At 47.2% G+C, this 27,963-nt stretch overlaps 1 protein-coding gene across 1 annotated transcript in view; it reads right to left on the reverse strand.

The window, feature by feature from the left end:
• Positions 1-27,482, reverse strand: part of LOC140417999 (uncharacterized) — a 94,761-nt gene extending 67,279 nt beyond the window's left edge. The window contains 3 exon segments of the mRNA XM_072501429.1: positions 24,252-24,266; positions 24,575-26,137; positions 27,014-27,482. Coding sequence (XP_072357530.1) covers positions 24,252-24,266; positions 24,575-25,825 — 1,266 coding nt within the window. The 5' untranslated portion in view covers positions 25,826-26,137; positions 27,014-27,482.
• Positions 27,483-27,963: the final 481 nt, after the last annotated feature.

Consider the following 27,963-nt stretch of genomic DNA (forward strand, 5'->3'; position numbering starts at 1 on the left):
GAGCAGCTGAACAGTCTCTCCTCAGTGTGAATGCGCTGGTGAATCATCAGATCTGCAGCACTTTTAAACCCACTCCCACAGTCAGAGCATTTAAAGGGTCTCTCATTGGTGTGGGTGACATGGTGTCTCTGCCGGCTGGATGACTGAGTTAGTCTCTTCCCACACACGGTGCAGGTGAATGGTTTCTCACCGGTATGAACTCACTGATGTCTCAGCAGGCTAGATGACTGAGTGAATCCCCTCCCACACACAGAGCAGGTGAACGGCCTCTTCTCGGAGTGAACTCTCTGGTGTGTCAGCAGGTTGGTTAATTGAGTGAATCCCTTCCTACACACACTGCAGGCGAACGGCCTCTCCCCTGAGTGAACTCGCTGGTGTGTCAGCAGTTAGGATAAATGACTGAATCCCTTCCCACACACACAGCAGGTGAACGGTCTCTCCCCAGTGTAAATATGTCGATGTGTTTCCAGCACCAATGGGGAGCAGAATCCCTTCCCACAGTCCCCACATTTCCACGGTTTCTTCATGGTGGTTCTCCAGGTTCGATGATCAGCTGAGTTATCCACATTGAACATGAGTACGGTTTCGCCCCACTGTGAATGGTGCAATGTTTTTTCAGGCTGTGTAACTGTTTAAAGCTGTTTCCACACTCTCACTCAGATACCTTGGTCTTGGTAGTTGTTTCTGGTCAGACGGATGTTTAAAGCCTTTTGAAGACAGAACAGTAAAAACATTTTTCCTTCTCGATTGAAAGGCCGCTGATAATCATGTCCTGATGAATCAAGTGACTGTACGTCTTCATCTGAGATTTAATTTGAGATTTCTGTCCGCAAATCATCACTGTCTGATGTCCTGTAAAATGAGTTTACAAACATCATCACTACAGGACATAAATAAAGAACAGATCATTCTAGTTTTGATGGGATATTTTTTCCTCTCTTGTTCCCCAAAAGCTGTAAATCTCCATCCCACACACTCTCCCTCCATTCTCACTCTGCTGTATCTAATATTCACCCTTCCAATTCTCCGGAAGGTGCTGATTCAGGTTGAAAGGCAAGTCCACGTTTGCCACTTCCTGTCCTGAAAACAGGGACCGGAAAGTCTTTCTGCAGCTGCTAGCCATATATATGTCCATATTACTGGACTAAATATTTGGGTAATGTACAGAACTGTATTGTTTGATTACAGATTTAGAGATGTGGAGGGTGGGGTTGATCCAAGCAGGAACTTCATTTTGGAGGCAGTGCCCTCAAGCCTCCGCCTCTGAAGTTGGTGGTAGCAGTGATTAAAAAATAAAAACCATTTTGAGTAGCCAATTCTATTTTTCAATTCAGGGGCAAATTAGCGTGGCCAATTTACCTACCCTGCACATTTTTTTGGGTGTGGGGGTGAGACACACACACAAATGGGGAGAATGTGCAAACTCCATACGGACAATGATCCGGGTCCTTGGCGCCGTGAAGCAGCAGTGCTAACCACTATGCCACTGTGCTGCCCTGATGGTAGCAGAGATGATTAACAATTTCAAAAGGAATTTGGATGAAGGAAATAAACTTTCTGGGAACAGAGATATTGAGGGGAAATGGGACTAATTGTATCGGTCTACAGAGTCGGAATGGACAAGTTACTGAATGGACCTGTTCTGTGCCATAATGACTCTGGGAGGGGATCCTCCTTTTCGCCTTCAGCGCACTCACGCCCACGGATTACCCAATGGCGTGGGGGTGCCCACAACAGGAAACCCCATTGGCCGTCTGCCGGGACGGAGCATCCCGCTGCCAGCGGGGGTGCACCACACCAGAAAATGGGTGTAGCGGAACAGAGAATTCAGATTCTATGTCTGGAAATATATAACATAGCTACAGTACTATATTACAATACTAGAAATATTAATAAATATACTTTATTCCAGAATCCAAAAAGAATCTGTACCATAACAACACGAGACATATCTCTGTCCGACATTAATTTACTATCCCCTTAAATGTCAACTATCTCTTGGGGAAAGCAGCCCTTTAATTGTGAACATTGGGAAAGAGACCATCCTTTTAGCCAGACAAATAAATGTGTCAAGCTGAGGGAGCAAAGGATGTCAATGTCTTTGAGAGAGAGAGACCTGGGCCAAGCTTTGCAGATCCTGCACCCTCCCTGGATTCACTTCCTTTCCCTTCAGTTGCTGCAAGTGACCAATTGAAGGTGAGAATGAGAAAAGAAATGGAAAGGGGGAGAAAAGAAAGTGTTTTACTCACAGATGTTTGATACAGGAGGAGATTTCAGTCTGTGTGAAGGTCAACATTTCAGTCGGAAGTCAGAGGGCGGGTTCTTTCTGCACATGCGCAGTTTCCCTTTCCTTTGAACATGCGCAGTACAAGGTCATCGGCCCGCGCAGCCGATAGAACGGTTTCCTGGGCGCGGCGGATTGTGGGAGCGCCGGGCGCCATTACTCATTCAGAGCCCAGTCTCCAAACGACTGGGATGGAACCGGGGGGGGGGGGGGGGGGGTGGGCGCGCGCACAGTAACATGTGGGTAGTCCCCTCACCCCCCTTCCAGAATCCCCCCATCCATTTCCTCTTGCAAACACCTCACGCAGTATCGATCCACTCCCCCCACCATTCACACTTCCCAGGTCCATTGAAACCTGTTTGACCAGGCTCCCATCACACTCCCGTTCACTAATCACCCTACATTTCCTCGTGTGGTAATCTCTGCCAGAGCCCCTCCTCCTCACCACCCACTCCTCAGTAACCCAGCCCCACGTGCCCAAAACCCACCTCCCTGAAACCAAGAAACAATACAGAACCGCACCCATAAGGAAAAAAACAACCCCCCCATTCAAGAGTCAGAAACAAAGCCCCAATCAAATAGAAAACCCTCAATAACAGAACACAATCCCCGTCCCACCAACCAAGCCCAAATCCCAACTCTCATCTCAGTCCTTCAGCCTTAACGAATGCCTCTACCACCTCCACCACCTGAAAATAAAAGTCCTTTGAGTTATGAGTGACTCTCAGCTTTGCTAGGTTGACCACTCCAAATCTCACTCTGCTGCCGTACAATGCCCCCTTCACCCGTCCAAAGGCCACCCCCTTCTTGTCAACTACTCCGTCAGATCTTGGTATCTGCATCTACCAACACCTTCCCACTTCATATCAGCTAACTAATGGCATTCTGCTCTTTTACTGCTCTGGTGGGGAATGCCACCCAAGGCTGCACTTAGCATGATATTGGGATGCCATTTCTAAATGGTGTCCCGAGCTCTTGACTCCCTGACTCGACTCCCAGACCCCCCAGTGTCCCAACTCACCTATAGGGGGGTCCTCGGGCCTCCCCATACCACTGCACATGGGCAGTGCACTCCCGGGCTTGGTCCCCGGTGCAAGCAAAATGCCAGCCTGATACCACTGTCTGCGTGGTACCCTGGCAATACCCCTGCCAGCCTGACAGTGTGACCTGGGAAGTCCAGGGTGCCAGGCTGGCACCTGGGTGGCACTGCCAGGGTGCCTACATGGCATTGCGAAGGGTGCCTATTCAAAACCTTCTCCTTCACGTGGTAGCTGTGGAAGCAGACTATAACCGCCCTTGGTGGCTCATTCACTCCAGACTTTGGCCTGAGTGACCAATGTGACCAGTCCCACTCGGAGCGGAGGGTACTTCCCCCTCCCCCATCAACTCAGCAAAAATTGTTGCAAAGTACTCGGTCGGCCTCAGGCCCCCCTCCCCCCCTCAGGCAGGCCCTCTATTCTCACACATTGCCTCCTTGACCAGTTCTGCAGGTCCCCTATCTTAGCTCTGAGCCTATTGTTGACCTCCGTCACCCTCCACAGCTCCTCGCCCATCGAGGTAAACTGGTCACTGTGTTGTGACAGTGTCTCCTCCACCCTCTTCAACTTCTGTCCTTGCTCCCACACTTCGACCGACGTCTTCATCTCTGCCGCCTTTACCAGGGCAATCGCCTCCTTCACCCACTCTAAAGTGAAGCTGTCATCCCCCTCCGAAGCACCTCTAAATGCTTGGCAAACAGCCTTTCAAACTCCACTGTAGCGATAAGACCCTGTTTGTGCTAAAATGACTGATTGCAGGCATGATGGGAAAGTCTTGGTCAAATTGAAATGAGGCCTGGTACCTTTTGACTGGTGACGTATTTAGAGTCTGCAATGCATTGATGGAAAAGATTTTGAAATGCCGAGCAGAACCTGAGTTGACCTACCTTTAACTACAATGTCTGACGAATGGGTCTATAGTTAGAAGAAAGATGTAATTCAACAGTTCGAAGTAGAGTAAATTTGACCTGTCTGGGACACGGTTCAGAAGGAGAATAAGAACCAAGCATCGAAGATTCCGTTTCAGCGACAATGGAGGATCAACCGGGACAAATGGGTGAGGCTCAGAGAATAGAACAGACCTCTGAGAAGAATGTGGCCAATTCAGTTCAAAGGGGTAATATCTCCTTATGTCTGAAGCTCTGACATCACCTCGGTCAGAGTTTCCCCGGTGAGGGGAGCGGCCCCACCCGATGACCCAGCCCCCGCCATCTTCCTTCCTGCAGGACTCACAGCAGCACTCGCTGGCGGACCTTCGCTCACCCCCTTCTTTCCAACACCTTTCCTCTGGGACTTAGTCAGCCTCCTTATGACTTCCCTCAACAACTCATCTAAAAGCTGTCCCAAAACTGGGCATAAACATCCTAAAATCAGAGGCTCTCGCAGGAGCCACCTAACGAGTGACATCCACCGACATGTCATCGGAAGTCCCCAGAATGAACAATATCAATATGACACCAGCATCTCCATATTAACAACAGGCCATTCATCTGCTGTCTGTGGACAGAGGTTCTCTCAGTCAGGCAGCCTGCTGGCACTGGGGAGAGGACATTGAAAAATGTTCCAGGTGTGGGAAGGAATTCAGCCAATCCTCCAGCCTGTTGACACACCAGCGAGTTCAAACTGGGGAGCTGCTGTTTACATGTTCTCTGTGCAGATAGAGAGTCACTCACTCATCCCACTTCCTGACACACCAGCGACTTCATGCAGGGGTTGGGCTCTGCTGAGGGAAATATTCACTCTATCTGAGCCCCTCAGAATTACACACAACTCAATTCAATCTCCCCTCAGCCTCCTCTGTTCCAACGAGAACAACCCCGAGCCTCTCCAATCTTTCCTCATAGTTAAAATTCTCCATCCTGGGTAACATCATCATAAATCCCCTCTGCAGCCTCTCTCGTGTGATCACATCCTTCCTGTAATGTGGTGACCAGAACTGTCCACAGTGCTCCGTCTGTGGTCTAATTGGTGTTTTAAACAGTTCCAGCACAATCTCCCTGTTCTTATATTCTCGGCCATCGGCTACCAAAGGAAACTTTCCCACCTGCCTTCCTAAGCACTTATAACAGAGACTGAGAGGCAGCTGAGAGAGAGAGGAACACCAGAGACTGTGAGAGGCTAGAGAGAGAGAGAGGAGAGAGAGAGAGACAGTCTAGTCAGTAACAAAAATAAGTAATGAAATTGAGTTCCGACACGATATGCATGAACTGACACCACTTTATTGACAGATGGACAAGGTAGTCATTGCACTTGAATTAATATGATTCACTTTTGGAATTGAATGAATTAAGGGTCAGATTAACCACATCATAATTACCCAGTATCAGATAGGTCTGTTTAATACAGAACAGGGTTAAACCCAGTGTCCAATATTACAGGTCTCTGTGGCTGTTGGACGCCTGGTTCCACTGAGCAGCTGACAAGTCCACAGCTTCAGTGAACTCATGTACCCAGGGTCTGTTTCTGAACCCTCATCACAACATATTACCTGGTTAGTTATTATGGGAGGAAGCCCTGAGGCGAGTCAATGCATCCTCGTCCTGTGCCAGGCTCAGCATAATACAATTCAAGGTGGTCCATAGAGCGCACAGAATGGGGGAGCGGATGAGCAGATTCTTTGAGGGGGTGGAAGATAGGTGTGGGCAATGTGCGGGCGGACCTGTGAACCATATTTATTTGTTCTGGGCATGCCCGAGGCTGAGAGGTTTCTGTCAGGGGTTTGCTGACCTCATGTCAGAAGTATTAAAGGCGAAGGTGGTTCTGAGTCCAGAGGTGGCGATCTTTGATGTGTCAGAAGATCCGGGAGCCCAGGGGGTGGGAGAGGCCGATGTTCTGGCCTTTACCTCTGGTGGCCCAGAGACGGATCCTACTAGGATGGAGGGACTCGGAACCCCCGAGGTCGGGGTTATGGGTTAGTGACATGACGGGGTTTCTCAAACTTGAGAAAATCAAGTTCGCCTTGAGGGGATCGCTACAGGGGTTTGTCATTCATTGACTTCTTCAAGAAAAATTAAGCTGTCAGCAGGGGTGGGGGGGGGGGGGCATGGGGGTTTGAGTAAGGTTAGGAAGACCAGTGGAAAGGGGGGGCTGGGGAAGGAGGTCCTGTTTGTAAGCCATGTTGGCTGGGGTTTGTTACTGGATGGGTGTGTTGTTTATCTTGTTTTGTTCCTTTTGATACCTGATGGTTAAAATTGTTGCAATTATAAATGCCTTAATAAAATATTTTCGAAAAAAGAGAAACAAATGTTCTTCTTTCTACTGATTCCAGCTCCTACAAGAGGTCACAGCATCTCCAGCCCTCAGCTCAATAGAGAGACAGCCAGTTGTCTGAGGCTTAAATGAGAAGTTGAAACTTGTGGCTCTAAACCAACTGTGCAAGATCTCTGTAAAGATCAGTAATTAAAAAAAATAAACTGTAAACCCAGTGAACAAATTAAAGAGTCATAAGACAAAAACTTCAAGTTTTATGACTTTTCCTGCAACATACAAACTAGAAACAACAATGCCTAAACACTATTAAAAATGGAATGTATCCCGTAAATTATAAATAGAATGTTGCCCTTTTACTTTTAACACAATCAAAAATCACACTCCATGGTAACGTCGCTGAAGTTGTCACTCAATTCTCCTGGAACCAGTCCAATGTGACTCTTCATTCCTGTGTTTACTTCTATTCTATTCCTTTGCCTGACTTGCAATCCTTAACCCCAGAAGTGTCTTTTGCAGTGTTGGTTCTCCTGATGATATTCAGGTCTGGATATAATAATAATAATCTTTATTGTCACAAGTAGGCTTACATTAACACTGCAATGAAGTTACCGTGAAAAGCCCCTGGTCGCCACATTCTGGCGCCTGTTCAGGTACACAGAGGGAGAATTCAGAATGTCCAAATTACCTAACAGCACACCTTTCGGGACTTGTGGGAGGAAACTGGGGCACCCGGAGGAAACCCATGGAGACACGAGGAAAACGTGCAGACTCCGCACAGATAGTGACCCAAGCCAGGAATTGAACCTGGCACCTTGGCACTGTAAAGCAACTGTGCTAACCACTGTGATACCATGCCGCCCATAACCAAATGACTCTTCCAAATCCTGAAGTCTTTTTTTCTGCAAATCATCGTCTAATATCATGTAAAATGTATTCACAAATGGAAAATAAGAACAGACAATTCTAGTTCCTATGAAACATTCTTTCCTCTCTCATTCCTCAAAAGCTGTAAATCGCCATCCAACACACTCTTTCTCCATTCTCACTATGCTGTATATAATATTTATCCTCCCAATTCTCTAAAGGTGCTGATTCAGTCCGATTGACAGATCCATGCTCACTGCTTCCCGTCCTGCACAGAGGCCTGAAATTCTCCATGCCGACTGCCAGACAGAAATATGTCTATATTACTGAACTCAAAATGTGTGCAACATACAAACTGGATTCACTTCCTTTCTCTTCAGCTGCTGCAAGTCACCAACTCCCCCCAATGAGAAAAGAAATGGAAAGATAAAGTAGACTTGGAGCAGCTGCTGCCTCTTGTGGGGCATTCTAGAACGAGAAGAGGGAGCAAATTCAAAACAGTTGAGGAGAAGCTTCTTCCTGCAAGGGCTGTGAATCTGTGGAATTCACGATCCCAGAGTGCGGTGGAGCTGGGACAGTGAGTAAATTTAGGGAGAAGTTAGACAGATTTTTAATTGGGTTGAAGAGTCACGGTGAAATCTCAGGACGGTAGAGATAAGGCCAGGATGAGATCGCCCATCATCGAATGGCAGAGCAGACTCGATGGGCCAAATGGCCTAATTCTGCTCCTGTATCTTATGAACTTATTAAGAAGTCTTACAACACCAGGTTAAAGTCCAACAGGTTTGTTTCAAACACTAGCTTTCGGAGCACTGCTCCTTTCTCAGGTGAAGGAGCAGTGCTCCGAAAGCTAGTGTTTGTGATTGAAACAAACCTGTTGGACTTTAACCTGGTGTTGTAAGACTTCTTACTGTACTCACCCCAGTCCAACGCCGGCATCTCCACATTATGACCTTATGAAAGGGGGAGACACTGATTTGCTGCCAGATGTTGCCCAGAGGACGAAGTTTCCGTCTGAAACTCTGTCCAACCTCCACATTGTGACATCACAACGGAGCTCGTCCTCCAAATCAGCCAAAAGGAATAATTCCGCTCCGCAGTGACGTCATTGCGTTTGAGTGCACACGCCCAGCGCTCAGACACGGGAGCCCCGCCCCCACCCTTTGTTCCCCCCTCCCCCAACACATCCTTGAGACGGTTTCCATCCAACCGACTGACAGCTCCAGCTATCGATGATTCCCTCTCCCCTGGCCCGGGACTGCGCATGTCTGAGCGACAGGGGCAGCTGCGCATGTGCACGTGAGCTCACATCCGCAGACCTGACTGCTGAGTTGTGACCAATGGGAAGATTGGAGGACCGGAAGGACACTGCTCCTCCGCTAATCAGAGCTCCCCCATTGTCTCATTCCGGAAGCTGGACATGGAGGTTTTTGCCGAGCAAAGCTGTTGTTCCTGCACGCCTGAATGAGCTTGAGCTGCACACAGACTCCTGTCTCCAACATCTGTGAGTAAAACACTTTCTTTTCTCCACCATTTCTTTTCTTATTCTGACCTTCAATTGGTCACTTACAGCGACTGAAGGGAAAGGAAGTGAATCCAGGGAGGGTGCAGACTCTGGAAAGCTTGGCCCAGGTCTCTCTCTCTCTCTCTTAAAGACATTGACATCCTTTGCTCCCTCAGCTTGACACATTTATTTGTCTGGCTAAAAGGATGGTCTCTTTCCTAATGTTCACAATTAACAAGTTCACAAGGAAACCGGAGCACCCGGAGGAAACCCACGCAGACACGAGGAGAACGTGCAGAGTCCGCACAGACAGTGACCCAAGCCAGGAATAGAACCTGCCGCTGTAAAGCAACAGTTGAAGGGTCACGGAGAAATCTCAGGAAGCTAGAGATAAGGCCAGGATAAAGGGTTGCTTTCCCCAGGAGATGGCTGACATTTAAGGGGACAGTAAGCAGGACATATGTAACCCAGCCAATTACTTTCCTATCAGTCTATTTCCATCATCAGCAAACTGATGGTAGGAGTCATCAACAGTGCAATCAAATAGCACTTTACTGAGCAATAACCTGATCACAGACGCTCAGTTTGGATTCCGCCAGGGTCACTCAGCCCCTGATCTCATTACAGCCTTGGTTCAAACACGGATGAAAGAGCTGAATGTCAGAGGTGAGGTGAGAGTGACTGTCCTTGACATCAAGGCAGCATTCGACCGAGTATGGCATCAAGGAGCCCCAGCTAAACTGGAGTCAATGGGAATCAGGGGGGAAACTCCGCTGGTTGGAGTCATACCTGGCACAAAGGAAGATGGTTGGGGTGATTGGAAGTCAATCATCTCTGCTCCAGGGCATCACTGCAGGGGTTCCTCAGGGCAATTTCCTCAGCCCAACCAACTTCACCTGCTTCATTACTAACCACCCTTCTATCAAAAGGTGAAAAGTGGTGATGTGCAGTCATCGACAAACAATGTGCAGCACCATTCGTGCCTCCTCAGATATTGAAGCAGTCCATGTCCAAATTCAGTAAGACCTGGACAATATCCAGACTTGGGCTGAAGTGGCAAGTTACATTTGCGCTACACAACTGCCAGGCAATGACCATCTCCTACAAGAGAGGATGTAACCAGTGCCCCTTGACATTCAGTGGCATTTCCATCGCTGAATCCTCCACAACCAACGTCCTGGGGGTTACCATTGACTAGAAACTGAACTGGACCAGCCATATTAATACGGGGCTAGGTCAAAGACTAGGAATCCTATGGCGAGTAACGCACCTCCTGACCTCCCAAAGCCTGTCCATCATCTACAAGGCACAAGTCAGGAGTGTAATGGAATACTCTCTGCTTTCCTGGATGAGTGCAGCTCCAACAATGCTCAACACAATTCAGGACAAAGCAGTCTGCTTGATTGCTCCACCTTCCACAAGCATACAAACCTTCCAACACTGATGAACAGTGGCAGCCGTGTGTACCATCTACAAGGTGCACTGCAGTAACTCACCAAGGTTTCATACACAGCACCTTCCAAACCCATGACCACTACCATCTAAAAGAACAAGAGCAGCAGATACCTGGGAACCCCACCACCTGGAGGTTCCCCTCCAAGTCACTCACCACCCTGAATTGGAAATATATTGCCGTTCCTCCACTGTTGCTGGGACATCATCCTGGAACACCTTCCGTAACAGCACAGGGATGTACCTATACCTCAAGGACTGCAGCGGCTCACTACTACCTTCTGAAGGGCAACTATGGATGGGCAATGAATGCTGGCCGAAGCAGCGAATCCAACATCCCGCAAATGATTTTTTTAGAAATGTAATATCGGGCAGAGATATGTTGTTATATGGAATGTATTAGATATATTATTGATGGTTCTGTAATAAAATATGTCTTATTCTAGTTTTGTAATATAGTACTGTGCCTACAATATATATTTCCAGTCATACAGTCATTGCAGCACTGACCGAATCCATTTGGTAACACAAGTCAATGCTGACTCTCTGTACAGTAATCCATTCAGCCCCATTCCCCCTCGGTATCCCTGTTCCCCTGAAAACCTATTTTCCGCAAGTGCCCATCCTATTTTATTTTGAATTATTGATCATCTTGATCAATTATTGATTATGGGCAGCACAGTAGCATAGCGGTTAGCACAATTGCTTCACAGCTCCAGGGTCCCAGGTTCGATTCCCGGCTTGGGTCACTGTCTGTGCGGAGTCTGCACGTTCTCCCCGTGTATGCGTGGGTTTCCTCCGGGTGCTCCGGTTTCCTCCCACAGTCCAAAGATGTGCAGGTTAGGTGGATTGGCCATGCTAAATTGCCCTTAGTGTCTAAAAAATTGCCCTTAGTGTTGGGTGGGGTTACTGGGTTATGGGGATAGGGTGGAGATGTGGGCTTGGGTAGGGTGCTCTTTCCAAGAGCCGATGCAGACTCGATGGGCTAATGGCCTCCCTCTGCACTGTAAATTCTATGTTCTATCTAGACTTCCACAACCCTTGTGGGCAGAGGGTTTTTGGTCATGAGCACTGCATGACTAAATAAAATTCTTCCTCAGATTCACCCCATCTCTAATCCGTAAATATAGTTAGATGGAGAGTCTCTACTCTTGTGCAGGTTGTAGTGAGTTTAGATTTGTTGAACAGCATCAATCAGCACCTTCATGAGAATTGGGAGGGTGAATATTAGATACAGGAGAGTGAGAATGGAGGGAGAGTGTGTGAGATTGAGATATAGAGTATTTGAGGGAAAGAGAGAGGAAAAAATGTTCGATAGAAACTAGAATTGTTTGTTCTGACTTTCTATCCTGTACTGACAATGATGATTTTTGTAAAATCTTTTTGCAGGAAGTTCGAACGAGAGGAGTTTTGGGCCGATATCTCAAACTAAACATCACGTCAAGAACTGACTGAGTCACTCAATTCTTGGGAACTGAATATCATCGGCTTTTGAATCCAGAACGAGAAATGTTTGTCTACTCTGTCTGCTTCAAGAGATTTTAAACATCAGTGTGTCTGGAAAAGCACTGAGACACACACACGCGCACACACACACGCACACCCGTGTGAGACTGTTACAGAGCACTGACTGTGGAAAGAGCTTTAACCAGTTACACAACCTGAAAAAACACCACACCATTCATATCAGGGAGTGACTGTACACGTGTTCTGTGTGTGCACGAGGCTTCAACTGATCGTCCAACACGGTGAGAAGCAAGATCTCCCGGACCATGGAGAAACCATGGAAATGTGAAGACTGTGGGAAGGGATTCAAAGGCCCGTACGAGCTGGAAAGGCATCAACGCAGTCACGCTGGAGAGAGGCCGTTCACCTGCTCTGTGTGTGGGAAAGGATTCACAGCCCCATGCAAGCTGGAAAGGCATCAACGCAGTCACAATGGAGAGAAGCCTTTCACCTGCTCTCAGTGTGAAAAGGGATTTACTGACATAGGCAACTTGCGGAGACACGAACGAGTTCACACTGGGGAGAGGCCGTTCACCTGCTCTGACTGTGGGAAGGGCTTCACTCGGTTATCCCACCTGCAGAGACACCAGAGAGTTCACACCGGGGAGAGGCCATTCACCTGCACTGTGTGTGATATGGGATTCACTCAATTATCCAACCTGCTGAACCACAATGTCACTCACACCAAGAGCAGGCCCTTTAAATGCTCTGACTGCAGGAGGGGTTTCAAAAGCTCTCAGCTACTGATGTCCCACCAGCGCGATCACACTGAGGAGAGACCGTTCAGCTGCTCTCACTGCACCAAGAGGTTTAGAACCTCATCCAACCTGATGAAACACGAGCGAGGTCACACCGGGGAGAGCACGTTCACTCAATCATCACTTGCTGAGCCACAATGTCACTCACACCAATGAGAGACCCTTTAAATGCTCCGACTGTGGGAGTGGGTTTAAAAGCTCTCAGGTACTGATGTCCCACCAGCGCATTCACACTGAGGAGAAACTGTTCAGATGCTCTCACTGCACAAAGTGGTTTCAAACATCATCCACATTGCGGAGACACCAGCAAGTTCACACTGGAAAGAAGCCATTCACCTGCTCTCACTGCGGGGAGGGATTCACTACATCGTCCAACACGCTGAGACACCAAAGGGTTCTCAAGTGGTGTTGGGTTGGATTCTGCTGTTATTCCTGCTGTTAATCACATCCAGGACTGAACCTGGAGTGGGTGGAGGGGTTTGCCTCCTCGTCAACTCCTGCTGCTCGGACGTGGCGACCCTAGGGAGCTACTGCTGCCTGGACCTGGAATACCCGACTGTGAAGTACCGTCCATACTACCTTCCATGGAGTTCACTTCTGCCATCATCACAGCGGTCTACATCCCACCCCAGGCGGAAGTGAAGACGCCACTTGATGAATTGTACACCGCTATAAATAACAATGAAGCAGAATACCCGGCGGCCTTGTTCATCGTGGCCGGGGACTTTAACCAGGCCAACCTCAAGAGTGTACTGCCAAAATTCCACCAACACATCCCCTGTCCCAACAGGGACCCCAACATCCTTGACCACTGCTACACAAACATCAAGGGCGCCTGATGATCCATCCCCTAATCGCACTTCGGAAAATCGGACCACAATACGGTGCTCCTTCTCCCCGCATACAAGCAGAATCTTAACGGGAGAATCCGGTTAAGAAGGTCAATGCAACGGAAGAGCTCCTACGCGACTGCTTGGAGTCAGTGGACTGGACCATATTCAAGAACAAGGGCAGCACGGTAGCACAAGTGGATAGCACTGTGGCTTCACAGCGCCAGGGTCCCAGGTTCGATTCCCTGCTGGGTCACTGTCTGTGCGGAGTCTGCACGTTCTCCCTGTTTCTGCGTGGGTTTCCTCCAGGTGCTCCGGTTTCCTCCCACAGTCCAAAGACGTGCAGGTTAGGTGGATTGGCCATGTTAAATTGCCTTAAGTGACCAAAAAAGGTTAGAAGGGGTTATTGGGTTACAGCGATAGGGTGGAAGTGAGGGCTTAAGTGGGAAGGTGTTGACTCGATGGGCCGAATGGCCTCCTTCTGCACTATGTTAACTCAGCAGCCAACCTAAATGAGTATGCCAGCACCATCACAGAGTTCATCAGTAAATGTGTAGAAGATTGCGTGCAAAAGAAGGTAGTATGTACATTACCCAACCAGAATCCATGGTTTCATTGGGAGATTCACTCCCGACTGAAGGTGTTCAAGGCAGGCAACCCTGACATTTTCAAGAAATCTGTATATGACCTCCGCAAAGCCATCACGGACTCCCAAGTGACGATACCAAACTAATCTGGAGTCGCAGAGTAACGACAGGGACTCTCGTCGGTTGTGGCAGGGCTTAAACAACATAATGGGCTACAAAGCAAAGCCGAGTAGAATCTTCAGCAACAGCGCACCCCTTCCCGACAAACTCAATGCATTTGATGCTTGTTTCGAGCAGGAAACCAACAAACCGTTGTCAACTGTCCCAACAGCCTTAGACACACCCATACCCACCGTCACAGCCTCCGAAGTCAGATCGGCCTTCTTGAAAGTGAACCCTCGGAAAGCGACAGGTCCTGACGGGGTCCCAGGTCGTGCACCCAGATCCTGCACGGACCAACTGGCAGGTGTGTTTGCGGACATCCTCAACCTCTCCCTCCTCTGTTCCAAGGTTCCCATCTGCTTCAAGAAGACCACCATCATAGTAGTGCCAAAGAAGAATCAGGCAACGTGCCTCAATGACTATCATCCAGTGGCCTTGACATCGATCATTATGAATTGCTTCGAGATGTTGGACACATCTACTCCATACTCGCAGCATTCCTTGATCCACTGCAATTCGCATACCGCCACAACCGGTCCGCAGCAGAAGCCATCTCCCTGACCCTATACTCGCCCCTGGAGCATCTCGACAACAAGGACTCCTACGTCAGACTCCTATTCATTGACTACAGCTCCGCCTTCAACACCATAATCCCAGCCAAGCTCATATCAAAACTCCAAAACTTTGGACTAGGCTCCTCCCTCTGCAACTGCATCCTCGACCTTCTGACCCATAGACCACAATCAGTAAAGATAAATAACAACACCTCCTCCACAATGGTTCTCAATTCAGGAGCCCCACAAGGCTGCACTCCCTATACACACACACGACTGCATGGCAAAATTTGGCTCCAAATCCATCCACATGTTTGCTGATAACACGACCGTAGTGGTTGGGATCTCGAACATTTCCACGATAATCCTCAATACCGGGGCCCACAAAGCTGTGTACTTAGCCCCCTACTGCACTCGTTATACACATGACTGTGTGGCAAAATCTGCTCCTGCTCTATCTACAAGTTTGCTGATGACACGACGTAATGGGTCAGATATCAAACAACGATGAGACAGAGTCCAGGAGGGAGATAGAGAACCTAGTGGCATGGTGTAATGACAACAATCTCTCCCTAAATGTCAGCAAAACTAAGAAGCTGGTCATTGACTTCAGGAAGTGAAGTATCGTACACACCCCTGTCTGCATTAATGGGGCTGAGGTGGAGATGGTTAGCAGCTTCAAATTCCGAATTCCGAGGTGTGCACATCACCAGCATTCTGTCCTGGTCCACCCACATCAACGCTATGACCAGGAAACATATACTTCCTCAGGAAACTAATGAAATTCAGCATGCCCACATTGATTGCCACATGGGCGGCACGGTAACACAGTGGTTAGCATTGTTGCTTCACAGCGCCAGTGTCCCAGGTTTGATTCCCGTTTGGGTCATTGTCTGTGTGGGATATGCATGTTCTCCCCGTGTCTGCGTGGGTTTCCTCTGGGTGCTCCGTTTTCCTCCCACAAGTCCCAAAGGACGTGCTTGTTAGATGAATTGGACATTCTGAATTCTCCCTCCGTGAACCCGAACAGGCGCCAGAGTGTGGCGACTATGGATTTTCACAGTAACTTCATTGCAGTGTTAATGTAAGCCTAATTGTGATAATTATAAAGATTATTAGCATTGACTTTTACCAATGTTTACAGGAGCACCATAGAAAACATCTTATCTGGCTGCATCACAGCTTGTGTTATGGGCCAGAAAACTCCAAAGTAGATCATGGAGTTCACCTGACCTACAATTGTTTATTGATTTTGGTTCCGATGAGCACAAGGGCTGCCTTTCAGGTGTTATTCAACAGAGGCCTCAAGCACTTTTAATCAAAACAAGCTTTATTCTACGAATTTAGTTAACATTTTTATAAACACACACAGTAAGCATTTTTATAAATTACAAACATAAATACCCCACACAGCTACAGTAATCTATGTATAACCCTGAATAAATTCCCCCCTTTAACTGTTCCAATTTAATAACACGATCCCATAAACCAGTACCTCCTTTTCAAAGGTGTGGCCCAGCACACAGCACTCAAGACCTGGTATGGATGCTCTTGTTTCCTTTCCAAAACAACAGGTTTGAATTCCTTCCAGAAAGCAATTATTTCTTTTCAAGTTATCAAGCAGTCTGGAAACCGCTTTTAAAATGAAGGTAGAGAGACAGGCCAAAATACTCCTCTTTCTGAGTACAGTAGCCAAAAATGTGAAAACGAAAGCAAAAAACTCAGAGCCACAAAACAGCCCCAAACCAAAGCAGAAGTAAAACCAACTCCCAGAGCCACAGCCCAGCTCCACCCACACAATGACATCACTGAAGCCATGTGATAAGACAAAAACATTTCTTAAAGGGACACTCCCATGACACTTGGTATGGCAACATGCTCAGCCCAAGACTGTAAGAAACTACAGAGAGTTGTGAACACAGCCCAGTCCCTCACACGAACCCGCCTCCCAACCATTGACTCTGTCTACACCTCCCGCTGCTTTGGGAAAGTGGGCAGCAAAATCAAAGACCCTTTCACCGAGGTTATTCTCTTTTCCAATCTCTTCCATTGGGCAGGTGATACAAAAGTTTGAGAACTCGCAATAACAGATTCAAAACAGCTTCTTTCCGCTGTTACCAGACTCCTGAATGACCCGTATACTTCACCCGATGTCTATGTATTTAAATTGTGTATTTATCATATGTTCCATGTTTTTTCATGTATAAAATGATCTGTCTGTATTGTACACCGAACAATACGTTTCACTGTACCTCGGTGCATGTGAATAAATTTAATCAAATCAAACTTTGTTCATTCTGACACTTGGTGAAGTGGGAGGGTCGGAGGGTTTCTTTCTGCTGGATTGGCCAGTGTCACGACTTTGCTTCCAGTGGGCTGATGCTCTTTGAGCCTGGGGGAGAGCACATTTCCACTGGAATGATCCACAAAGGCTGAAGTACATTTATTTTATCCTGGATAGTAAATAGTGTTATTCCCCCACTACAGGTGGATCTAAAAGAAACCAGATGGGCTTTTACAACTATCGACAATGCTTTCATGGTCATCGATGACTTTTAATTCCAGATTTATAATTAATTTAAATTTCACCATCTGCCGAACCTGGATCCCTATTGCATTACCCTGGGTCTCTGGATTACTGGTCTGGCTATTGTTTTCCGAGATGTGTTTTGTGAGAGATGAAGTCACTGTAGCCAATAAGTGAGCTGTTTTCGAGTTGTTTCCTTGACGTCCTTTACTTTCTCACTAACTTACAGACAAAACAGCTGCAACTGTACTGTGTATAAACGTGTGTTATTGTAACTACTCCCAGAGATGCTTCGGTTCGCTGAAGCATTCCCTGCATGTTTGTAATAAAGATTCCCAAACTTCAACCAACTCTGGACTCCGAGTGACATTTGTCCCACAACAACCTGGTGTCAGGAACAGGATCCACTGACGGCTCTGATTAAAGGAAAGTCCCCGTGGACAGCAGATACCGGGGTGAGTATTGTTTGTTTTATACCACTCGTGTTTAGTTCAGTCTGACTGACCACTGGGGACTCCTCAAAACCTCAGGGAGCTGTTTCTGGTCTGTTTCTTTGACATTCATTCAATGTAATTTCAATAACTGGAACATTTCAGGCAGGGAATTGTCGGTTTTATACCAAGGATATGTTTGGGGGCGATACTGAAGTCCCCGTGAGCGAGAGGGTTTTGTAGCTGCCAAAATATGAGGGGATAAAGCCGTACGGGAGGTGAAACAGAAAGAGTTAGGCAGTTGGACAGAGTTTGGCGTGTGTTCAGAGGTCCCAGATAGGGGTCAGCCAGCATCATCACATCGATGGATGTGCACAGACAAGGTCCAACCGGATGGCACTTATAAGGCCCAAGGTGAGGTTAGTGGCGCGGGGATTTGAACAAGCTTTGCGAGATAAAGAGGTCAGAGTGGACTCGCCCACAGCGGGAAAGGTCATTTTGAAATTACTTTGGCCCTTTTCGTGACATTTTCCCGGAACTTTCAGTCAAGAAACATAAAAGCTGCATTTGCGCTGGGGGATCACCTCCAGAGGGTCAGTGTTTCTGCAACCTCCTAAGGTGCCAGATGTATGGAAGACTTTGGAAGTTCAATAAGTTTGTCTCTGTTTTGAACGATGTTTTGAACAATGTTTCAGAGTGTATGGCACTTCTCAGTTAGATCAGTTTTGTTCAAGTCGGGTTGTCTCTACCTGAAGGCAGAAGCTGCCGTGCTTTATTGGTACCATGGCAGGAAACTCTTGGGCATCTTTATGATGCATGTTGATGACTGCCTATGTGGTGGTACTAGTGAGTTCCAAACCAATGTTACTGACAGGATCAGAACAACATTTAAGGTTGGAGTCAGGCTTCTGGGACCTTTAAATAAATTGGATTGGAAATCGGGCAGTGTGGGTCTGACGTGACTTTACATCAACAATCTCACGGAGACAGTATGAACCCTGTCACAGTCAATGGGGCCGGGGCCTCACAGAAAGATGAAGATGTTTCCAAAGCTGGGACTGAGCTGCTGCAAAGTTGAATTGACGAATGGGGCCCACAGGCAAGGCCGGATACAAGTTTTGATGTCTTCGAGCTGAGTTCTGTAATGAAACGTCCAGAGGTCGAGGATATTTAACGGGCGAACAAAACATTAAAAAATACAAGATGAAGAAATGTGCATTGAAATTTCCATCTTTGGGTGAGCTGCAAAATATAAAATGGATTTTTTTAGTGATGCCTCACTCGGATGAGCCTGACTCAGTGTCTGTACACTGAGTGATGTTTAAAAATCTCTTTCAGCAGAAGAACAGACAAACATTTCTCATTCTAAATTCAAAGGTCGATGATATTCAGCTCCCATGAATCGAGTGACTCTGTCACATCTTGATGTGATGTTTGGTGTGAAATTTCTGTCTATAACTCCTCCCCTTCTAATATCTTGTAAAAGGAGTTTACAAAAGCCATCACTGTTAGTGCAGGATACCCAAACGGAATGTGAAATTCGATCCTATTGTAAGATCTGGGTTTGGCTCCAATCTCAATTGTAACACTCAAATTACACGTCAGACTGTGTTGTGAAACTTACCTGCAGTTCCTGACTAGTTGCAGACCATTCCGGGTACAAGAATGTTGTCACAGAATTTATTAAGTTAATTGTAATAAGTACAAAATCACAATAATTAACAAAAGCAGTGGATCAGTCCGTTCACTCTGGATCACCAACTCTCAGCTTCCAGGTGACTGTGGAGCTGTCTCTTGTTCTGTTGACTGAAGTCTATCCTCTTTCTTCATGTTGTGTTGGGCACTGAGCTCCAGAGAATTGTAGCTCATTAACCCTTTCTAGTACCTACCTCTACGCATGGCTGGTAATATCCTGTGGTTCTGATTGGCCCAAGCAGCCCATGATCAGTCCCTGATTGGTTAAATGGGATACGATCAATGTCTGATTGGTCTCTGAAGGATATCGGTCACCTTGCTGATGTGTGATGTTACTTTCTCATTGTGGTGTCACTTCCTCATGATTAACATTTGTCAGGCTCATCGTCCTGATACCATAGCACCACTGAATCTCTAGAGTGCAGAAAGAGGCCATTCAGCCCATCAAGTCTGCACCGGCCCTCTGAAAGAGCACCTTATCGAGGCCCACTCCCCCACCCTATCCCCATAACCCCACCTAACCTGCACATCTTTGGACTGTTGGAGGAAACTGGAGCACCCAGAAGAAACCCACACAGATACAGGGACAACGTGCAAACTCCACACAGACAGTGACGCAAGGCCAGAATTGAACCCAGGTCCCTGGTGCTGTGAAGAGGTTGTGCTAGCCATTGTGCCACTGTGCTGAGATGATACATCTTCAGGTGTCATGTGTAACTTAGTGATTGCCAATGACTGAAGCAAGTTACTTAAATACAAATAACTGAAAGTGCACAAGATACACAAACTTAAACTAATACAGCAATTCCTACTGAACACAAAATAAATTTGTAACGGTGATCGGTGTGCTACAGTTCGAGCAGCAAGATACACGTTACAAAATATCATTTTCTGTTCATAAATTACATGTTCACAAGAAATAAAAGTCACAGAAACGACATAACTACAACACCATTACAGGAACTGATAAAACCACAATAATGCAGAAAATCTGTTGTACAATTTGAAGGAAAGTGACTCTTTTGCAATAAGTTAAAAAGCAAATACAATTTAAGACAGCATTTCTCTAGCATCAACACGTAGTAGTAATAATCACTTATTGTCACAAGTAGGCTTCAATGAAGTTACTGTGAAAAGCCCCGAGTCGCCACATTCCGGCGCCTGTTCGGGGAGGCCGTTACGGGAATTGAACCCGCGCTGCTGGTCTTGTTCTGCATTACAAGCCAGCTGTTCAGTCAAATCCTGCAATAACAGAGATTCTCATTCATCATTAGTCTTGTGGTAAAACCATAAAATTAAACCTACTTTGGCCGAAGACAATATGGCACAAGTCACTTGTCAAGGACGAGTGCACCTGAATACAGAGACTCAGAGTGAGATACCGTATTGAGTGAATTGATTCATACACTTTGATTCTGTGATAACTGAACATAACTAAAACCGAACTATTAAAATGAATAAACATTGATTTACATAATAATCTTTATTGTCACAAGTAGGCTTGCATTAACACTGCAATGAAGTTACTGTGAAAAGCCCCTAGTCGCCATATTCCACCGCCTATTCAGGTACACAGAGGGAGAATTCAGAATGTCCAAATTACCTAACAGCACGTCTTTCAGGACTTGTGGGAGGAAACCGGAGCACCCGGACGAAACCCACGCAGATACGGGGAAAATGTGCATTATTATGATCACTGTTACATAGATGCTCCATCACCACGTATTTATTTATTAAGCCTGTCTCACTGCACATGGAGGTCTCGGATAGACTGCTCACTGGTTGGCTCCAGAAGGAACTGCTCCAAGAAATTCTCCCCAAAAATCTTTATTAACCGATGTTCCAGGCTATCTCTGCCTATCTGACTCTCCCAATCTATATTCGATTAAAGTCACCCATGAATATTGTGGTACATTAATTACAAGCCTTATTTAATACTTCCTGTACACTCTACCTACAATGTAACTACTGTTAGGAGGCCCATTAACTACTCACATGAGACCTTGTAACTTATTATTTCTTATCTCGAGCAAAGCTGATTCCACACCCTGAACTGTCAGGCGAAGTTGATCTCAGTACTGAACTAATGTAGTCCTTAATGAACAGGAGCAATCCCATCATCTTTTCCGAGCTTCATGCATTCCAATATGTCAAATACCCTTCAACATTTAGATTCCAGCCTTGGTCACCTTTCAAACAAATCTCTGTAATGTCTATCAGGACACACATTTATCTCTATCCGTGCTGACAATTCTTTTTTTATAATTTAGAGTACCCAATTCATTTTTTCCAATTAAGGGGCAATTTAGCGTGGCCAATCCACCTACCCTGCACATCTTTGGGTTGTGAGGGTGAAACCCACGCAAACATGGGGAGAATGTGCAAACTCCACATGACAGTGACCCAGAGCCAGGATCAAACCTGGGTCCCCGGCGCCGTGAGGCAGCACTGCTAACCACTGCACCACCGTGCTGCCCCATCTGCGCTGACAATTCATCCAATCTCTGTCAAATGCTGCGTGCATTTTCAATCCATTTTCAGGGGTTCAATAATCCAATAGGGATTTCAAGTGAAACCTCTTCATCCAGCGAGTTGTGAGAATGTGAAACTCGCTACCACAGTGAGTGGTTGAGGTGAACAGCATGAATGCTGCATGAACAGCTGTATCTTGACAAGGGAGAAAGGAAGAGAAGGATATGCTGCTGGGGGGAGATGAAGAGGGGTGGGTGGAGGCTCACGTGGAGCATAAATACTGACAGAGACCAATTGAGCTGACTGGCCTGGCCCTGTGCTGTAGACTCAATGGAACAGAGACAAATGTATTTATTTTAGATCCACTTGATAAAACTTTTTTCTTGGGATGGAGGCATCACTGGCTGGGTCAGCATTTGTTACCCATTCATAATTGCCCTTGAACTGAGTGGCTTGCTAGGTCATTACAGTGGGGGACAGTTAAGAGTCAACCACATCTGTGTGTCTCTGGAGTCACATGTGGGCCGTGTAAGGATGGCAGATTTCCTTCACTAAAGGACATTTGTAAACAGATGGGTTTTACAACAATCAACAATGATTTCATGGTCATCATTAGACTTTTAATTCCAAATTTTTATTGAATTCAAATTTCACCATCTGTCCTGGTGGGATTCGAACCCCAGAATAATACCTGGGTCTTTGGATTACTAGTCCAGCGGCAATACCACTAGGCCACTGGCCCCCCCATACAATCCAGGATAAAATAAATGCAAAGTCATGAGACTGTCCAGAATGTACCTGTTGTATAGAACCTTGGTCAGACCGCAGCTGGAGGACTGTGTGCAGTTTTACTGCCCTTGTCGCCAGAGGCAAAGGGCAACAAAGGTTCACCAGACTTGTTCCGGGGATGGCAAAACTGCCCTTTGAGGAGAGATTGGGGAAATCTGACCTGTGTTCTCTAGAGTTTCAAATAATGAGAAGTGACCTCAATGAAACCTACAAAATCCATAAAGGAATAGACAGGGTGGGTACAGGTGAGGTGTTTCCCCTGGTTGGAGAGTCTGGAACGAGGGGACACAATTTCAAAATAAGGGGGAAGCCATTTAGGACGGGTCTTGGAGGAGACATTTCTTTACTCAGAGGGTTGTGAATCTTTGGAATTCTCTATCCCAGAGGGCTGTGGGAGCTCAGTCACTGAGTGTGTTTAAAGCAGAGACTGACAGATATCTAAATACCAATAACACAAAGGGATATGGGGATAGTGTGGGGGGAAAGGCATTGAAGTGGTTGATCGGCCACGATCGTATTGAATGGTGGAGCAGGCTCGACGGGCTGAATGGCCAAGTCCTGCTCCAATGTTGCAAAGGTAGGTAGGTAAGTAAATTGTGAAGAGGACACAAGGAGATTACGAAGGGATATAGATAGGTTACGTGAGTGGGAGAAGATATGGGAAATGGAGAACAACGTGGGAAAATGTGAAATTTTCAATGTTGGCAGAAAGAATAAAAAAGCTTTTTATCGAAATGGTGAGAGATTGCAGAGCTTTGAGATTCAGAGGGATCTGGGTGTCCAAGAGCATGAATCATAAAAGGTGAGTATACAGGTACAGCAAGTAATTAGGAAAGCTAATAGAATGTTATTGTTTATTGTGGGGGAATTGAATACAAAAGTAGGTTATGCTTTTGTTAGCATGAATGAATCCAAAAGAATCCCTCGACATTCAGGTCTGCTTCAAACATCAAACAGTTTATTGTTGTAACGCCGGCGGGGAGTAAGCCTCTGGGCAAAGGCAGATACCTCTCCACTGAACAAAGGGAATCATCATCATTTATACAATTTCAAATAGTTAGTCAGCCCAACTCAGCCGGACACGATCCAATCACAATGATTGTAGGTTGCACACATTGACTGGTAGATCCAATGAAAGTGGTTACTGGGCAGCAGGGAACTGCGTGATCAGCTCATGGACAGCTAGGGGGTTACTCATGAACTCATGATGCCTTCCAGACCACCTCATCGACCGTCCTTGGGTCTTGAGTATACATAACTCCCTTATCTTAACCCTGTTACTGGCTGGTACCATTGTCAGAATTCCGTAAGAGCATCCCCCTTTGTGAGAGAGAGAGAGCTGACTGGTGGTGATTTAATCTGAGGGTCACCACACCTCAGACGAGGGGCAATGCTGAGGAGGCAGGGCCTTCATGGATGACCTCAGCTGGTACGGAGTAGAACCCACGCTGTTGGTGTCGCTCAGTATCACAAACCAGCCTTCCAGCCAACTGAGCTAACCAATCCCCTGAAATATTAGTTATTGCCTGTCTCCCATCACACCATTTAATGTTGTTTCTCAGTCCATGTCAGACAACCTGCCCCCATACCTTGATCATTGTCTTCTGTGAGAAACACAGGGATAAATTAAACAAAAGAACCATGTAATCTCCATGGCCCATCTCCATGGCAAGGTGGCATGCTTTAGGGGGATCCAAACAGAAATGGGAAGGAAACAGCTCCAATTTCCAAACCAACTTTCAATCTGTGATCCTTGTGAAATGCGAAACCAGGTATTCGCAACAAGGCTCAAAGAGCAACAGCCCACTGGAGTCAAAGTCGGAGACCGGCCAGTCCAGCAGAGGAAACTCTTCAACCATCCCCATTGACCAACTGTCAGAATTAACAAAATGTTGTCCAATCACTTGTGACCTTGTTTGTGTCTCAGCAGCTGCGATGAATCACTGAATCCCTTCCCACATTCAGAGCAGGTGAACAAACTCTCCCCAGTGTGAACTCGCTGATGTGCCTGCAGATGGGATAACTGAGTGAATCCCTTCCCACATGGAGAGCAGGTGAATGGCCTCTCCCCAGTGTGAACTCGCTGGTGTCTCTGTATGTTGGATAACCGAGTGAATCCCTTCCCACACTGAGAGCAGGTGAATGGCTTCTCCCCAGTGTGAACGCGACGGTGTGCCCGCAGGTTGGATAACAAAGTGAATCTATTCCCACACTGAGAACAGGTGAATGGTCTCTCCCCAGTGTGAACTTGCTGGTGTGTCTGCAGGCTGGACATATGAGTGAATGTCTTCCCACACTGAGAGCAGGTGAATGGCTTCTCCCCAGTGTGAACGCGCTGGTGTGTCTGCAGGTGGGATAACCGAGTGAATCTCTTCCCACACTGGGAGCAGGTGAACGGCCTCTCCCCAGTGTGAACTCGCTGGTGTGTCTGCAGGTTGTCTAACCGAGTGAATCCCTTCCCACACTGAGAGCAGGTGAATGATCTCTCCCCAGTGTGAACTCGCTGGTGTATCTGCAGGCTGATCAACTGAGTGAATGCCTTCCCACACTGAGAGCAGGCGAACGGCTTCTCCCCAGTGTGAACTCGCTGGTGAATCTGCAGGTGGGATAACTGAGTGAATCCCTTCCCACACGGAGAGCAGGTAAACAACCGCTCCCCAGTGTGAACTCGCTGGTGTATCTGCAGGTTGGATGAGGAAATGAATCCCTTCCCACACTGAGAGCAGGTAAACGGCCTCTCCCCAGTGTGAACTCGCTGGTGTATCTGCAGGTTGGATGAGGAAATGAATCCCTTCCCACACTGAGAGCAGGTGAACGGCCACTCGCCGGTATGAACTCGCTCGTGTATCTGCAGGCTGATCAACTGAATGAATCCCTCCCCACACTGAGAGCAGGTGAATGGCCTCTCTCCAGTGTGAACTCGCTGGTGTGTCCGCAGACTGGATAACTGACTGAATCCTTTATCACACTGAGCGCAGGTGAACGGCTTCTCCCCGGTGTGAACTCGCTGGTGTGTCTGCAGGTCAGAATACTGAGTGAATCCCTTCTCACACTGAGAGCAGGTGAATGGCCTCTCCCCAGTGTGAATGCGTCGATGAATCTCCAGCGCAGATGGGACTCTGAATCCCTTCCCACAGTCCCCACATTTCCATCGTTTCTCCATATTTTGGGTCTCCTCGTGTCTCTCCAGACAATCAGTTGACGCCTTGTTCACACACAGAACACGTGTACGGTCTCTCCTCACTGTGAATGGTGTGATGTTTTTTCAGGCTGTGTATCTGGTTAAAGCTCTTTCCACAGTCAGTGCTCTGGAACACTCTCACTCGGGTGTGTGTGTCTTGGTGCTTTTCCAGTCATATTGATGTTTAAAATCTTCTCAAGTTGACAGACGAGGCAAACATTTCTCCTTCTAGATTCAAAGTCTAGAGACGTTTAGTTTGAGATATCTGTCTGTAATTCCTACTTTTCTAATATCCTGTAAAAACAATTTACAAAAGACATCAGTGTCAGTACAGGACAGAAATTCAGAACGGACGGGGACTTTGGTTGCGACATGTCGGGAGCGGCCGCATATGAGGCAGCTCTCATCCGGGGACTTTGTTTTCCATCTTTTTCACTCTGTATTTGAGGGGGTTTGGGGATATTTCAAATTCGTCAATGGGATAAAGCTCCCATACTGTGGCAATGTCCAAGAACCAAGTTTGAAGAAGCCAGCGGGCAAAGAATCGAATCTGTTTCAGATTCTTTTCCAGGCTCATTGGAAACAAAATGGCGGCACCCCCTGCCGAAGCGAAAGTTATAGTGTCTTCAGTTGAGATGCTCATGGGCATCTTAGCAACAGCCGACTATCACCGAGGATCTCCCTCTATCAATCGAGGAGCCCCCAGCTCCTATTCGATTGATATTGGCAAAAATGGACGAAACGGTAAAGGGTTGCAGGGCACGGGGCAGCTCTTTCGATGAAGTGTGGAGTGAGACTGTACAGGGTCAACACAACCTCCTCGTGTGTTAGGTGGAGCTTGACTCAATTGAAGGTGGTGCACAGGGCACATCTGACTAGGACTAGGTTGTGTGGTTATGTTCTCGGGGATGACAGACAGGTGAGCTTGGTGTTCTCGGGTCCGGCGAATCATAAAAGGTACCATCTTTTTAACCAGACAAATAAATGTCAAGCTGAGGGAGCAAAGGATGTCAATGTTTTTAAGAGAGAGAGAGAGACCTGGGCCAAGCTTTGCAGAGTCTGCACCCTCCCTGGATTCACTTCCTTTCCCTTCAGTTGCTGCAAGTGACCAATTAAAATCAGAATGAGAAAATAAATGGAAAGGGGGAGAAAATAAAGTATTTTACTCACAGATGTTGGAGACAGGAGGAAGTATCAGTCTGGGTAAAGCTCAATATTCAGTCACACAAAGCCCGTGCTCAGAATGGCAGGAGAGCCAAAGTCCTTCCGGTGGCCCACTCTTTCCATTGGTCAGCATTTCAGCGGGAAGTCAGTGGGTGGGCTCTTCTCTGCACATGCGCATTACTGGTTGACGCATGCGGCATTGTCGGTGTTTGGAGCATGCGCATTCGGATTAATGGGCCTGTTCGTTTTGGAGAGCCCGAGCGAAGTGGGTGGGAGGATTTGGAAATACTCTGTGGAGCCGCAAAACCCTGATGAATAGTTGTCAGCTCCCTGATTCTGGTTCAGGAAATTCTTTCCCAGGACCAGGCTCAAGTTAATGCCCAAAATATTTGTTCAGTGAGTGGAGGATGGGGAGGGGAAAACAATCAGGTTAGACCCCGCCCCTCATTCACTCTGACTGGCTGAAGGACCGAGCGGCTGTCTCCGTCCTCCAGCCCCGCCCCTCATTATTTCTTGATTGGCTGGAGGACCGAGCGGCTCTCTGAGTCCTCCAGTCCCGCACCTCATTAACTCTGACTGGCTGGAGGGCCAAGCGGCTGTCTCAGTCCTCCAGGCCCGCCCCTCATTGTCTCTGATTGGCTGGAGGACCAGTCGGCTCTCTGTCATCCAGACCCGCCTCTCATTCACTCTAATTGGCTGGAGGACCAGGCGGCTTTCAGTCCTCCAGCTCCGATCCGTTACCTGGAGACTGGGCAGCGCATTCCCAACGTAAGATATTCAAATTCCGGCTCCAAAATCACACCCTGGCGAGTAGGCCGTGAATCCCCAAGGAAAGGTTTTTTCATTGAGCTCCGAAAATCCGGACCTCTCAGTCCACTCCCTGGAAACTAGGCCGTGAATCCCCCAGGAAAGGTCTTTATACTGACTGCTCCGAGACTCTGCCCCTCCAAGTCCGC

The sequence above is a fragment of the Scyliorhinus torazame genome, chromosome 5 (assembly GCF_047496885.1).
Source record: "Scyliorhinus torazame isolate Kashiwa2021f chromosome 5, sScyTor2.1, whole genome shotgun sequence".
In the NCBI taxonomy this organism is placed as follows: domain Eukaryota; kingdom Metazoa; phylum Chordata; class Chondrichthyes; order Carcharhiniformes; family Scyliorhinidae; genus Scyliorhinus; species Scyliorhinus torazame.